Genomic DNA, 15,918 nt, shown 5'->3' on the forward strand with positions numbered 1-15,918 from the left:
CTAAAACTAGGAAAGTACAGAGATTAGCATGGCCCCTGTGTAATAATAAAATACAATTTATAAAGTGTTTCACATTTTAAATTCCTGCTCCCCTTCAAATAAACCTCATGTTAAAAAAATGATAATTTTGGGCTGGGAAGGTGGCTCAGTGGTAAAGTGCTTGCCTCACATGCATGAGGCCCTGGGTTCAATTCCTCAACACCACATAAGCCAGAAGTGGTGCTATGGCTCAAGTGGTAGGGCGCTAGCCTTGAGCTAAAGAACTGAGGAATAGCGCTCAGGCCCAGAGTTCAGCCCCCATGACTTCAGACTCCCCCCCCCCCCAAATGATAATTTTTAAGTATGTGAACTTGGGAAAATTTTGTACTTTTTTTTTTTTTTGGTTGGTTGTGGGGCTTGAGCTGTGGGCCTGGACTCTGTCCCTCAGCTCTTCAGCTCAAGGCCAGTGCTCTACCACTTGAGCCACAGCGCCACTTCCAGTCTTCTGGTGTTTAATTAGAGATAAGAGTCTCATGGACATTCCTGCCCGGGCTGGCTTTGAACCGTATCCTCAGATCTCAGCCTCCTGAGTAGCTAGAATTACAGGCATGAGCCACCGGCACTCAGCAATTTTTGTACAAGTTTTACAATATAAAAATCAGGAAACAGACTGGGAATGTGGCTTAGTGGTAGAGTACTTGCCTAGCATGCATGAAACCCTGGCTTTGATTCCTCAGTACCACATAAAAAGAAAAAGCCAGAAGTGGCGTTGTGGCTCAAAGTGGTAGAGCACTAGTCTTGAGTAAAAGAGCTCGGGGACAGCACTCAGGCCCTGAGTTTGAGCCCCATGACCGCCTGCCTCCTCCCCCCCCCCAAAAAATCAGGAAATGGAGCCATGTTCTATAAGGCAGATAATATAAATACAATCATGCTTTCAAATGTTTTTGCTATTGGGAAGATGAGTTTTCAAGGCCTAGCTTATTAATTAAATTCAGAATTTTGTGGTCTACAATGAACTAGATAATGTGTATGTGTACAGCATTATAAATGAAGTAATGTGAATTCCATAGAGGTGCTTACAATTTAAGGAGACATTATTATACATAACTGTTGTGACATTAATTCAAAGGACAAGATCAGCAGATAGAAGAACACAGTTACATACCACTGAATGCAAAAGAGATCTCACATACACACATATGTGCTTTTTACCTGAGAGGTTAAAAAATCATTCTGTGAGGACACTTCTGAGATATTTTCAGAAAGGTTTGTTTCACTGTCATAGCCAGATGCTGCTTCACCTTAGATGATAATAAAAATAGGGGTTAAGATGTAAAAACAGACCATAAACATGGCAATCTGCTAAATTGGTTTCTTCCCTTGGGCAGGATTGGTTTTACTTTCATACTACCTAAAACTCCTGGGTTTGGGACATCATAAAATTTCAACCAGAAGCAAATCCACCAATGATTAGGACATAAATGCTGGTTTAGTAGCAGATGTTCTGGCTGTATGAATGACTTTTGATGGTTTAGGAAAAGAAGCTTAAGAAGAATAGTTTTCAAGTTTAAGTAGTGATTAATTTAACTGTACTTGAAAACTTGTAAAAGATGCTCTGTAAAAGGTATAAACATGCCAGTTGCCAGGGGCTCACACCTGTAATCCAAGGCTACTTGGGGGCTAGGATATAAGCCAAAGCCAGTCAGGGCAGAAGAGTCTGTGAGACTCTGATCTCAATTAGTGCCCTCCCCTCCCCAAAAAAAGAGCTGAGGTAGAGCTGTGGCTCAAGTGGTAGAGCACTAGCCTTAAGCACAAAAGCTCAGGGACAGTGCCCAAGTTCTGAGTTCAAGCCCTAGGACAAGCACACACACCAAAGAGAGGCATAAACCTGATGGTTACCAGTGGCTCTCATCTGTAATCATAGCTATTCAGGAGGCTGAGATCTGAGCATCATGGTTCAAAGCCAGCCCAAGCAGGAAAGTCCCTGAGACTCTTATCTCCAATTAATCACCAAAAAAACCTAGAAGTGGAACTGTGGCTCAAGTGGTAGAGCATCAGCCTTGAGGAAAAGCTCAGATATAATCCCCAGACCCTGAGTTCAAACCTGAGGAACACCCCCCTCAAAGACATAAACATTTATTACTATAAAATAGACTAGGGCAAACAAACTTACAAACAACAAAAACAGTCAACCCTGGTTTGAGTACCTAAGTTTGAATCCGTTCTTTCCTCTTCTTCCAGGTCAGGTTCCCTTTCTTCATCATCTGAAACCAATCCTCTGTCACTCAGAACAATAACTTCCTGGTTCATTTGTTTGGGAGAAGAAAACATCAAGAAGGAATCTTGGGAGTTGGAGTTTGTAGTCAGGTCTACCAATGCACCATGATGTGAAGGCCCTGTATTGTTAGAGCACTGTGTCTCCTGGGATGCTTCCACTAAGATCTCATTATTGTTGACTTGTAAGCTATTCCTCAGTGATACTGGGTTCTCCTCTGTTTCCTGAGACAGACACTTTATTGTATGTCTGATAGACTGAGATAGTGTATTGGTTACTTTACTAAATAAGAAGTGTCGGAAGCCGGGAAGATCATCATCTATTTCAAGACCTTGAGCCAAAGATGGAGGGGTTAAAGAAGGGCTAAGGCTCTGGCTGAACTCTCTTTTCTGAATACTTTTGCTAAAAACAGCAGATGTTTCCTCAATGGCACCTTCAGTAAAGCTGGTATTTTCCTTTATTTCATCATTATATAACAGATCCTCAGGTGTCTCAGGACAAATCTGAGAGACATCATTACTTGTCATACCTGTTTCTAGGGTATCTGAAATTAGACATGGAGAAAAATCTGCACCAACAGCCTGAACTACTCCTTCATTTTCTGTTTGTTCTTTTATTTCAGGATGCTTACAACTACTTGCAGGGAGAGTTTGGTTATAGGCTTCAGGTTGCGTATGACCTAATCGTAGCACAGCATTTAGTTCAGGCCCTCGGCTTCTGTTTAGTTCTTCTTGAATGTTTTCAACACTAGAAGCTACTTCGTTAATACTGGAGCCTCCTCCAGTAGTACTGGAGCCTACTTCATTAATACTGCCTGGGCTGGCTCCTTTAAAAGCAGTTTCTATGTTATTTGGGCTAAACATGCACAGTGTACTTTGAATAATGCTCTCACTTTCCAATCCTTCTTCAGATGACATTGACTGTTTCTCAAACATTTGCTTTAACAGGCTTTTCTTACATTTAGTTTTAACAGATGGCCTGACTGGAGAAATTGATGGTATAAGATATGAATTCTGTAAAATTCTAAGTTTATTGGCAGAAGTTAGTTCATTGGCGGTTAACTGAGATGATGGACAAAGCCCAGAGGTTTTTGCAATGCTACTACTACATTCAGCATTATCCCCTGGCTCATGCTTCTGACAAATCACAGGGAAATCCATAGTGGCCTTGACTGCCTGTGCAAGCCTGGTTTTAGACTCTTTGTCCTGATGGTTTTCTCTTTGTTTATATTCAAGAATGACATTTGGACTTTGCTTACTTAAGGACATAGAGTGGGCAGAGACTGTGGCACATTCCTTTTCTGGATTTCCTGAATTTGAAAACAGAGCAAATGACTGACGCTTTGAATCTTGGAATGTGTTCTGCAGATACTGGGTATCAAGTTCACTCTCTTCTGTTTCTATATCACTCTCCAGCATGTGGCTACCTTCCTGTCTCAATGGATCCATGAAGCCTTCTGTGTCGTGTCTAGTAGTTTTAGAACAATCATGGATAATGTGGTTGGGGTTTCCAACTGCTTCATACTGAATCACACATTGATTTGATGCTGTTTTCCCCCTTCTAAGGGGGTTAATTTCTAGTAATGAGATACTGTCCTGGGTGTCAGATTCAGAATCAGGTGTCCATGAAAGATTGGTACTATCTGCAGATAATTCAGTTGGAATTGCCCTTTCTCCATTTACCAACTGATCTCTGGGGTCTTTGGTAAGATTTGGCACTTCTATTGTTTCTAGGTTCTCTTCTATTTCTTCTCTCTCAAGGCTAGGTCCGACAGATTCTTCAAGTTTATTAGAACTTGAGCAGTTAGTAAAACCAGCAGGTGTGTTTGTTAACTTCGGTTCTGAGGAAACATCACTGTCACATATCTTACTTATTTGTTCATCTAGCTTGTTACTCTTTTTGGCTCCAGTTGTAGACTGTGTGTCTTCTAGGGATTGAAGTGTTCTGCCACACCTATCTGATGTTTGACTGGAACTTTTTTTTGTCTCCTCACTGCTTGTACAACTGTTAATTTGTAGTTCACTAGGATTAGGTGGGCTTAGAGCTCTGAATACTACGTCAGGTGCATGAAGATGTCTGATAGGGGGCTTTCTCCTCAGCCTATTTTTCTTAGGTAGTTTTGGACTGTGGATATTTAATCCTACTTCCATAGTGTTTATACTGCTCCTTATTGATTCAGCTTTAGACTCTTCTCCCAACGATTCTTCTGGATTCACATTTTTCTCTTTCTGAACATAGTCACTTTTTATTTCATTCTCATGACCACTTTTAGTCAGACTCATCTCCTGACCATTTTGCTCCATTTGGTGCGTTTCCTGATTTACCTTTTCAGGAGTCTTTTGAACAAGTGTCATATCTGCTGTCTTAATAAAATCCTCAGGTTGCAGGCATGATGTAGCTCTCCTTTTACGCTTTAGTTTATTTGTGAGAGGTTGCTCCTGTATCTTTGGTTCTGTAGGAAGTGCTATTCTTATTAGATTTTCAGGTACATGGTTCAAATTAGGGAGGCTTGTCCTCCTCCGATAGGTTTTACCAAATATCTTATCTTCCATATTACTTGAAACTATTTTGAGGCTTTTACTCTCTAAAGAAGTATGAGGATCAGTGGCCAGTAAGTTTATTTTCTTTGAAGGACCAGAATATCCATCTACTTCATGTGGAACTTCTAAGGTACCATCTACTTCATCATTTGTTTCAGACTTCCCACTGTCATCAGAAGTTAGCATATCATCACTTCTGGTAAGCCAGTCATTAACTTTCTGAATGCTGCTATTTAGAGTTATCCAGGGAACATCTTGGGTACTTCTTGGATTCTCAGAACATTCTTTACACCCACAGCCGGGATCAGCATTCAGATCTACCTTTGTCTCTGCACTGGGAATCTGCCTATCATGACACGTTTCCTTACGTTCAATCCATCTGCTCTGTTGGCTCCTTGCTAAGGCAGGCTGTTTGCTTTTATTACAGAATGCAGCCTTTTCTACATCCATTCTGTCTTTAGTGAGTAATAAACTACTGTTCTCATGCTGTAATGAGCTGGCATGAGTATTTGTGCCACATGGCTCCTCATGCAAGTTTGAAACAGAAATGCTCTGATTCTTTTCTGGATGCCTCTCAGTGGCCTGTTTCCCAATAGTGTTTGAATCGTTACTAGTGGATTGATGTCCAATATTTGTTATGTCCTCCTCACAGGAAGCTGAAAGTACACAAAAACAAGGTGCTTCTGCAAAAATACCAACAGAATTATCATGAAAAAAATATATACCTAATACAGTTTGAGAGTAGAAACCAACCATCTTTCTTTCTTTTCCTGTCGGTTGTGGGGCTTGAACTCTGGGCCTGGGCACTGACCCTGAGCTCTTCAGCTCAAGGCGAATGCTCTACCACTTGAGCCATAGTACCACTTCTCGTTTTCTGGGGGCTGGGAAGGTGGCTCAGTGGTAGAGCACTTGCCTTGCATGCAAGAGGCCCTGGGTTCAATTCCTCAGCACCACATAAGCAAAAAGAGAAAAGCTGGAAGTGGCGCTGTGGCTCAAGTGCTAGAATGCTAGCCTTGAGCTGAAAAGCTGAGGGATGGTGCCCAGGCCCAGAGTTCAGGCCCCACGACCAGACCCCCCCCCCAAAAAAAGGTTTTCTGGCTGGCTTTGAACCGTGATCCTCAGATCTTGGCCTCCTGAGTAGCTAGTATTATAGGTGTGAGCCTATAATACTGAAGATGTGGCTCACGTATGTACTTTCACAGAATTGCTATTTATCTAGTCATTATTTCCACTCAGACAATGAAAGGAAGGAAAGAAAGAAAGAAATAGAGATCAACTGTGAATCATACAGTATATTGTTAAAATTTCATCAGTTTTAGTCCATTGAAATAAATATATTATGACAGCTAAGGAAAAAAATGATACTCTAACTCTGGCCAAGAGATATTGTAAATTATAAATGTCCCAAATAGTCTTCTGAAGAATCTAATTACAATATTATATATACCCACTCTCTCTACAGCATGCCCATTAAGTTAGGAAGACTTTCCTTTACCTCTTTTTGAAGAATCCAAACTGGCTTCAGCACTAGTTCCTTGAGGAGTGATTTGTAACAATTCTTCATCTCTTACACTAAAGGGTAAAAGACAGGAACCTTTATAAGAAACACTAGTTATATACTCCTAAGTCTATCAAATGTGCAAGATGAAATATTTTAGCTCCCCTTGGTAGAGTTATAGTAGCTAACCAATGGGATTCACATTTTGACATTTGCTCTCTTTAAGTAACTTTTAGTCAAAATGAAGTACCAAACACTTAGAATTTAGTCACAAACTCAGAGCAGCAGTTTAGAACAATGCTTTATAAACATGTAAATGAGAATAAAAATTTAAGGATTGCTACAAGATAGCAGATATCCTAACAGAATGTAAAGACCACCATTTTGTTATACTGCTTTCTATGCTTCTTTTCAGGCTAGAACCACTTCTTTGTAATTGATAATGAGCCTGGTACCTGTGCTCATGCCTGTAAACCCAGCTACTCAGGAGGCTGAGAGCTGAGGATCACAGTTTGAAGACTGCTCTGGCAGAAAAGTCTGTAAGACTGTTACCTCCAATTAACCACCAGAAAATTGAAGTGGAGCTATAGAGCAGAAAAGCTTATGGACATTGCCTAGACCCTGAATTCAAGTCCCACAACCAAACTCCCCCCCCCCCCCCATAAAATTACTATATAAAGAACTCAAGAATGAACCATGCAATAGAAGGAAGTGATTCAAGGGTTCTACTGTTATCCTAAATTCCTTTGGGCATTACAAATAAATAAGTGTGTATGTAGGGAAACTGAAGGCATGGCTCAGGTGGTAAAGTGCCAGCAAATGAGTAAAATCATTAGATATCATCAGTTCAAGTCCTGGTCCTGGGGGAAAAACTAGTTAATTAAATAAATAAGGGCTAGAGGCATGGCTCAGCAGTACATCTGCCTGCCTAGCAAGCAGAAAGTTCTGAGTCCAAGCCTCAGTACTAAAAAAATGAAAAAAAAATATAAAAGGTTTCCTCTGGTATAAAATGAAAGGATGCAAACTGATGATCTCTAAGGTCTCTTTAAATACCAAGATCCTAATTAAGAGAAACTCTAATCTTCAGCATTAACTAGATATAAATGTCAGTTTTCGTAGACAAAGGCTCCTTTTGACTCACCTGCAATAATTTGATATATAACTTGTTTCTTCAGATGAATCAGATCCTAAAAAATAAAAAGTAAAATCCTTAAAAGCAAATAAGTAAAATTTTTTAAATTAAAAGGGTGAAACTCAGGAGGGATGGGAGAGAATGTTGAAAGGGGTGGCAATGATCAAGATGTATTATATTCATAAACTGCTTTGTTATAAGGAAACGCCTTTGTACAATTAAAAATAAAAAACAATAAAAAGTGAGTGTTAAACTCAAAAAGTATAGTTGTTGTAAAACAGATACTCATTCATCTAGTTCTATTTACTGAGCACCTACTATTTGGCAGGTTCACTAGATGTCAGGCCAAGAAAAAAAGGGGCTGAAAGTATAGGCTCTGAAGCCTTTTCAGAGCTGAGTCCACATTTTACCCATTCACTAGAGCTAACTTGAGAAAACCTCTTAACCACTCTGTGACTTAATTGCTCCAACTGTAAAGTAAGTGTAACAAAACCAAATAATCTCAGAGGTTTGACATCATCATAAATGAGCTTACAGTACCTGAAATATAGAATATAGTTAAGTACCCCTGAGGATTAACTACTGTAATTATTTAACCTATTTTTTTAATGACCTAACAACTGTTGGCAATAGATTCATTGTCTTATGGGTCAGAGACAAGCAGGTAATTTCATTAAAATCCAGTAAGTGTGGTGGTAAACATATGGTGGGACCTGGGATCTCAAAAGGGGACCATTTGTCCCAATTCTAAGAGATAAGGCAATGGAGAAACCTGTTTGAGTTCAACTCTCCTTTTTTTTTGGTGGTACTGAACTCAGGACCTCCTGTTTGCTAGGCCCTTACTTTTGCCTGGCACTCTACTTCTTGAGACCTACTTCAGCCCTGGGCTGTTCTTAAGACTTCCTAGTATATAAATCCCTCTAAATACTATATACCAACCCATCATCTTCCTTTTTAGTGCTAGTTCCCATTTTTCTAAAGGTTATTTACATATACTTATAACTATAGTCTTTCTTTTGCTGCCTTTATAAAGGTTCCTCAAGGTAGTGACTGCACCTTTTACATTATTTATGACTCACTACAAAGTTTATGAAATCATTTTATTTTCATTTCCCAAAGCTCCCTGCCACATGTATAAATTATGACTAAGGTTTCTGGTAAAACTATAAGACAAGCCATAAAGCAACTATTAGTTTGCACTTACAAAATCTGAGAGCCTTACCCAATTCAATGTAGACAGATTTATTTTGAGGCTGTATCTGCTTCTTTGTCTTCAGAGAGCTCACAATCCCAAGTTTAGAGAGCTGGACACTAAGACTGACGTCCTGCTAAGCAGTGAAGAATGATCAATTGTTGGCCAATTCTATGCCTCTTTTTTTTTTGTCAGTCGTGAGGCTTGAACTCTGAGCCTGAGCTCTTCAGCTCAAGGCTAGTGTTCTACCACTTGAGCCACAGCGCCACTTCTGATTTTCTGGTGGTTAATTGAAGATAAGAGTCTCATGGACTTTCCTGCCCAGGCTGGCTTTGAACCATGATCCTCAGATCTCAGTCTCCTGAGTAGCTAGGATTACAGGCATGAGCCACTGGCACCCAACTATGTGTGATTTTTATAAGTATTAGAATAGCATATTTTGATATAATTTTTTTCTTTTCTTTTTTTGCCAGTCCTGGGGCTTGAACTCAGAGCCTGGGCACTGTCCCTGAGCTTCTTTTGCTCATGGATAGTGCTCTACTACTTGAACCACAATACCACTTCTAGTCTTTTCTTTTTATGTGGTACTGAAAAATCAAATCCAGGGCTTTAGGCATGCTAAGCAAGCACTCTACCACTAAGCTACATTCCTAGCTCACTTGATATAATTTCTGACAAGAGGTTGGCAACTAAGGCAAGATAAATTTTAAGGGGTCGGAAAGGTGGCTCAGTGGTAGAGTGCTTGCCTTGCATGCATGAGGCCCTGGGTTCAATTCCTCAGCACCACATAAGCAGAAAAGGGACAGCTCCCAGGCCCAGAGTTCAGGCCCCATGACTGACAATAAATAAATAAATAAATAAATAAATAAATAAATAAATAAATTTTAATAAAGGAAAACAACAATAAAGCCCCGGTATTCCTAAGAACATTTAGTAAAGGAAACAATGCTTAAAAGCCCAACATTAATTTACTGAAGCTTTCCTTCTTACTATTTCACCCGTCAATGACTGCTGAAATATAAATGCTAGTCTCATGATTTTTTTTTTTTTTTAAAGCACTAGCCTTGAACTAGTACTCTACCACTTGGGCCACAGTTCTACTTCTGGCTTTTTTGGTGTTTCCCAGGGATTTTCCTGCCCAGGCTAACAGGAAAATGGACCATGATCCTCAGATTTTAGCCTGCTGAGTAGCTAGGATTACAGGTATGAGTCACCGGTGCCTGGCTACAGATTTTTTTTTTTCCTTTTTTTCTTGTCATTCTTGAGGCTTGAAATCAGGGCCTGGGCACCGTCCCTGAGCTTTTTCACACAAGACTAGTGATGTTGGGGGGGAGGGGGGAGGCTGGGAAGGGATGTGAAGGGTAAACAAAGGAGGAGGCTGCAATGCTTGGTAAGAAATGTACACATTATCCTGCCCATGTAATTGTAACTCCTCTGTACAGTATGTTCACAAATAAAATAAAATAAAATTTAAATTAAAAAAAAAAAAAGACTAGTGATGTACCACTTTGAGCCACAGCACCACTTCCAGTTTTCTGGTAGTTAATTGGAGATAAGAGTCTCATGGACTTTCCTACCCAGGCTGATTTCAAACCATGGTCCTCAGATCTCAGCCTCCTGAGTAGCTAGGATTACAGGTGTGAGTCACCAGCACTTGATTGGAAGTGATTTTTAAATGCTTAAAAGGATCAGTGAGTTTGTGGCTCTTTGAGACAAGCATCAAAAATGATAAAGCTTCAAAAGAGGGCAAGGGTAAGGTCTCTTGACCACAGAACATACTCTAACTTTCTGAATGCCTTTAATGCTTACCAATCAAAATTCTTGCCCAGCCAGGTGCCAGTGGCTCACTTCAGTGCTCAGAACTACTCAGCAGGCTATGATGCTGAGAATGCTGGTTCAAAGCCAACCCAGTGGAAAAATCTGAGATCCATCTCTAACTAGCAAAAAAAGGGCTAGAAGCATGGCTCAAGTTGTAGAATGACACACAAGCAAATAAGCCAGCCAACTGCATTTAAACCCTCAAAATTGTCCAACCACTCAATTTACTACCTCCATTTCTTTACTAATCTTAAAAACATTGAAAATATTCACTAATAGTGGGGGGGCAGGGGGAGGATGGGAAGGGATGGGAAGGGGAAACAAAGGAGGAGGCTACAATGTTTGATAAGAAATGTACTCATTGGGCTGGGAAGGTGGCTCAGTGGTAGAGCGCTTGCCTTGCATGCCTGAGGCCCTGGGTTCGATTCCTCAGCACCACATAAGCAAAAAAAAAGAAAAAAGCCGGAAGTGGCGCTGTGGCTCAGGTGGTAGAGCGCTAGCCTTGAGCTGAAGAGCTAAGGGACAGCGCCCAGGCCCAGAGTTCAGGCCCCACAACCGGACCCAAAAAAAGAAATGTACTCATTATCTTGCCCATGTAATTATAACCCCTCTGTACAGTATTTTCACAATAAAAAAAAAGTACAGTCTCATTAAAAGAAAAAGAAAAAGAAAATATTCACTAATGCACAATGCTTAATAAAGAGATGCTGCTAGATGAAATGAAAATGGCTTTACCAATGTAGAATTCTGAGATTCATTCTGTCGAAACTTTTTGGCACGGTCTCGGTAGCCCAAACTTTGGATGACAGAAATCTCTTCCTCTAAATGTTCAGGAGACTTATTCTTCTTTGAAAAGGTATAATTCACATTTGCAACTATAAATTACAAAGAAGTATATTAGTTAGAAGTCATTTAATTTTCATTAAAGAAATCCTGTGTTTGCTTTTTGTGTTTCTGTGCTGGGGTTGGGGCTTGAACTCAGGGCCTAACCATTGTCCCTGAGATCCTTTGCTCAAGGCTAGCACTACAACTGGAGCCACAGCTCCACTTCCAGTTCTGGTAGTTTTAGTAGAGATATGAGTCTCTGGTGGCTTAAAACTGCAATAATAAGATCTCAGCCTGAGTAGCTAGGAGTACAGGTGTGAGCTACCAGTCCCTGAACTGTTTTGTTTGGTGCAAGTATTAGGGCTTGACCTCAGAACTTCACATGCTTGCTTTAATTAGTGTGTGTATATGTGTCTGTGCACGCGTGTGCACATCAATCCTGGGGAATTAAGGGACATGAACTCAAGGCCTGGGTGCTCTCCCTGAGTTTTTTGGCTCATAGCTAGTAGTTTAGCACTTGAGCCACAGCTTCACTTCTGGTAGTTTTAGTGGAGATAAGAATCTCACATACTTTTCTGTTCAGGCTTGCTTTGCATTGTAATCCTCAGATCTCAGCCTCCTGAGTAACTAGGATTACAGGCATGAGCCATCAGTGCCTGGGGATTGATTTTCTTGCTCAATGCTGAAGTTCTACTAGTTGAGTTATAGCTCCAATCCAACTTTTTGCTAGTTAATTAGAGATGGAGTGTTATGGGCTTTTCTGCTTAGTCTAACTTTAATTGTGATCCTCTATATCTCAGCCTTCTGAATAGCTAGAACTATAGGGGTGAGCCACAGTCCCTAGTTGTGTTTGCTCTTTATATAATCCCACGCCTAGGGAGACTAAGGCAGGAAGATTGCCAAGTTTGAGGCTGTTAGGTTATACAGAAAGACCATATCTTTTTTTTTTTTTTTTGGTTGGTTGTAGGGCTTGAACTCTGGGCCTGGGAGCTATCCCTGAGCCTCTTTGTGCTCAAGGCTAGCAATCTACCACTTGAGCCACAGTGCCACCTCCAGTTTTTTTTAATTCTACCTTTCTTTGGCAATTGGAGGGCTTGAACTCTGGGCCTGGGCACTGTCCCTCAGCTCTTCAGCTCAAGGCTGGTGCTCTACCACTTGAGCCACAGCGTCACTTCCATTTTTTTTCTGTTTATGTGGTACTGAGGAATCGAATCCAGGGCCTCATGCATGCAAGTCAAGCACTCTACCACTGAGCCACCTTCCAGTTTTTGAGTGGATAATTGTAGATAAGAGTCTCATGGGGACTTTTCTGCCTGGGCTGGCTTCAAACGGCAATCCTCAGATCTCAGCCTCCTGAGTAGCTGGGATTACAGGTGTGAGTTACTAGTGCATACAACTTTGAAAATTCTATACCTAGGAAGCAAACACAGAATGTCCAAGGTACTTCTATTCTAAACACAGAATGTCCAAGTTACTTCTATTCTAACAAATTTGCCTCTTAATACCATATTACACTGAATATAAGACATCACAATTATTTTCTATTACTAAGACACTACTGAATTAAACAATGACATAACATTGTTAAAATGTCCCTAATTTCAGATCTTAATATTTTTTTGAAAGATATACATCTAAGGTCTTACAGAATAAGGTGTGAAACTGAACTGATTTAAAATACAGCTTACAGGCCGGGCGCTGGTGGCTCACGCCTGTAATCCTAGCTACTCAGGAGGCTGAGATCTGAGGATCGCGGTTCAAAGCCAGCCCGGGCAAGAAAGACCGTGAGACTCCTATCTCCAATAAATCACCAGAAAACCGGAAGTAGTGCTGTAGCTCAAGTGGTAGAGCGCTCGCCTTGAGCTGAAGAGCTGAGGGACAGCGCCCAGGCCCAGAGTTCAAGACCCACAACCGACAAAAAAAAAAAAAAAAAATACAGCTTACAGATATGGAGCTAAATTAACTTAGACCAAAAGGTCTTAGTGCCTACTCAAAGAAAAAAATTGTGCAAACATCCTGAGTTTTTATGGATGACTACTTGAACACTGCCTCTAGGGCTATGCAACACTTACACTGCAATCCTGTGTCAAGTTCAAAAGCATGAATGATTCCCAATAGCTCTTCAACAAGTTGACTAAATCTTGTACTTTCTTGTAGACTCCTGAAATTAAATTGTTTCAGAGATGTACTTAGCAAGTGATTATTACCATTTTTTTTTTTTGGGGGGGGGTCGGTTCTGGGGCTCTGGGATAGAGCACTATCCCTCAGTTTTTTTTGCTCAAGGTTAATGTTCTACCACTGGAATCACAATGCTACTTCTAGCTTTTTCTCTCTCTCTCTCTTTTTTTTTTGGTGGGTTTTGGGGCTTGAACTCTGGGCCTGGCGCTGACCTTCAGCTCTTCAGCTCAAGGTGAGCACTCTACCACATGAGCTACAGCGCCACTTCCACCTTCTGGCTTTTTCTGAGTGTAGTTTATTGGAGATAAGATCCTCACAGATTTTCCTGCCTGAGCTGGCTTCAAACTGCCATTCTCATATCTCAGACTCCTGAGTTGCTAGGATTATAGGCATAAACCCCAAGCCCCTAGCCCCCAGCAATTATCACTCTTCTAAGGACATTAAAAGAAGGAAAGTACTCATGAATACTACCCTGAATTCATAATAGATATAAATCCACTGCCTGGAGAATATACTAGTCTTAACATGCAAGTCCTATTTAATCTCACACAGCTAGTTCTGCTTCCAAGAGATTTCCATCAAATGATGATTCTACTTCTTGAAAAACAGATACCAATGTCCAAAGAGAGATTTTGGTTTAGAAAAGTAGAAGAAAAATTTGTAATTCAATCTTTGCACTATGTTCCAGAATGCACACTATGTATGAACCAGACATTGGAGAAATACTATTGATTGAGAGACAAAGCCAATGCCCTACACCTCCCTTATACTGGGAGAGACACATAATATACAAATATATTGCATGTTGGTAAATAATTAGTATAAATAAAAGCAATGAAAGGCTGGTAATGTGGCTTAGTGGCAGAGTGCTTGCCTAGCATACATGAAGCCAAGGGTTTGATTCCTCAGTACTAATATAAACAGAAAAAGCCAGAAGTGGCACTGTTGCTCAACTGATAGAGCGCTAGCCTTGAGCAAAAAGTATCTCAGGGACAGCACCCAGGTCCTTGAGCCCCAGGACAAGAAAAAAAAAAAAAAAAGATTGTGATTTCTTTTTTTCTTTTTTTTGCCAGTCCTGGGGCTCAAACTCAGGCATTGTCCCTGCGCTTCTTTTGATCAAGGCTAGCACTCTACCACTTAAGCCACAGTACCCCTTCCGGCTTGTTTCTGTGATGTGACTGAGGAATCAAACCCAGGGCTTCACGCATGCTATGCAAGCACTCTATCACTAAGCTATATTCCCAGCCCAGATTCTGATCTCTTAAAATATGTGGAAGCATTAGCAAAAGGCAATACAAGTCAATCTCCTCTTTTTTTTTTCTTTGGTCGGCCGTGGGGCTTGAACTCTGGGCCTGGGCGCTGTCCCTCAGCTCTTCAGCTCAAGGCGAGCACTCTACCACTTGAGCTACAGCGCCACTTCCGGTTTTCTGGTGGTTTATTGGAGATAGGAGTCTCACGGTCTCTCTTGCCCGGGCTGGCTTTGAACCGCGATCCTCAGATCTCAGCCTCCTGAGTAGCTAGGATTACAGGTGTGAGCCACCAGTGCCCGGCTTCAATCTCCTCTTTGAGATACCAACCTTTCTCTTGAAGGTGTGAGCCTATTTGTCTTAATAAACATTAGTATTGGGGCTGGGAAGGTGGCTCAGTGGTAGAGCGCTTGCCTTGCATGCCTGAGGCCCTGGGTTCGATTCCTCAGCACCACATAAGCAAAAAGAAAAAAAAGCCGGAAGTGGCGCTGTGGCTCAAGTGGTAGAATGCTAGCCTTGAGCTGAAGAGCTGAGGGACAGCGCCCAGGTCCAGAGTTCAGGGCCCACGACCGACCGGACCCAAAAAAAAAGCAAAAAACAAAAAACACATTAGGATTGCTTTCACTACAAAACAAAACAATGGGGGGTACTGAAAAGAAATAACAAAGGATGGGAGGAAGGAAGGGAATGAAGAAAGGAGTGAGAAAGGATAAAATGAAGAAAGGGAGTAAACAAAGAGACAGAGGAAAGGAGAAAGGAAGAAAAGGAAGGAAAAAAGGCAATGGTATGTTGTCATCTATGGCCATATCACACTGAACATACCTGATCTCATCTGATGTAGGAAGCTAAGCAGAATTAGGCCTGGTTAGTATTGGATGGGAAAAAAACAGCATTATGTTGCTAATGCCTATATAATGTAGATGCTATAAAACTTTCAGGAAAATAACTTTAGAAATAATTTACTGACGCCGGGCGCTGGTGGCTCACGCCTGTAATCCTAGCTACTCAGGAAGCTGAGATCTGAGGATCTCGGTTCAAAGCCAGCCCGGGCAGGAGAAACCGTGAGACTCCTATCTCCAATAAACCACCAGAAAACCGGAAGTGGCGCTGTAGCTCAAGTGGTAGAGTGCTCGCCTTGAGCTGAAGAGCTGAGGGACAGCGCCCAGGCCCAGAGTTCAAGCCCCACGGCCGACAAAAAAAAAAAAAAAAAAAAAAAAAACAAAAGAAATAATTT

General features: G+C 41.1%; 1 protein-coding gene across 6 annotated transcripts in view; it reads right to left on the reverse strand.

Annotated features, from left to right (window-relative positions):
• Positions 1 to 15,918, reverse strand: part of Brca1 (BRCA1 DNA repair associated) — an 84,045-nt gene that overhangs the window by 48,493 nt on the left and 19,634 nt on the right. For 4 of the 6 annotated variants that reach the window (XM_070027785.1, XM_070027787.1, XM_070027784.1 and 1 more), the window contains exons 5-11: positions 13,332 to 13,420; positions 11,170 to 11,309; positions 8,647 to 8,752; positions 7,434 to 7,479; positions 6,290 to 6,366; positions 2,187 to 5,450; positions 1,192 to 1,280 (exon numbers count right to left, since the gene is read on the reverse strand). In XM_070027785.1, coding sequence (XP_069883886.1) covers positions 1,192 to 1,280; positions 2,187 to 5,450; positions 6,290 to 6,366; positions 7,434 to 7,479; positions 8,647 to 8,752; positions 11,170 to 11,309; positions 13,332 to 13,420 — 3,811 coding nt within the window. The remainder of the gene's footprint in view (positions 1 to 1,191; positions 1,281 to 2,186; positions 5,451 to 6,289; positions 6,367 to 7,433; positions 7,480 to 8,646; positions 8,753 to 11,169; positions 11,310 to 13,331; positions 13,421 to 15,918) is intronic. The other 2 variants (XM_070027788.1, XM_070027786.1) reach the window with 1 other exon arrangement.

Source organism: Dipodomys merriami, unplaced genomic scaffold (assembly GCF_024711535.1).
Source record: "Dipodomys merriami isolate MVZ:Mamm:240054 unplaced genomic scaffold, mDipMer1.0.p SCAF_19, whole genome shotgun sequence".
Taxonomy (NCBI): domain Eukaryota; kingdom Metazoa; phylum Chordata; class Mammalia; order Rodentia; family Heteromyidae; genus Dipodomys; species Dipodomys merriami.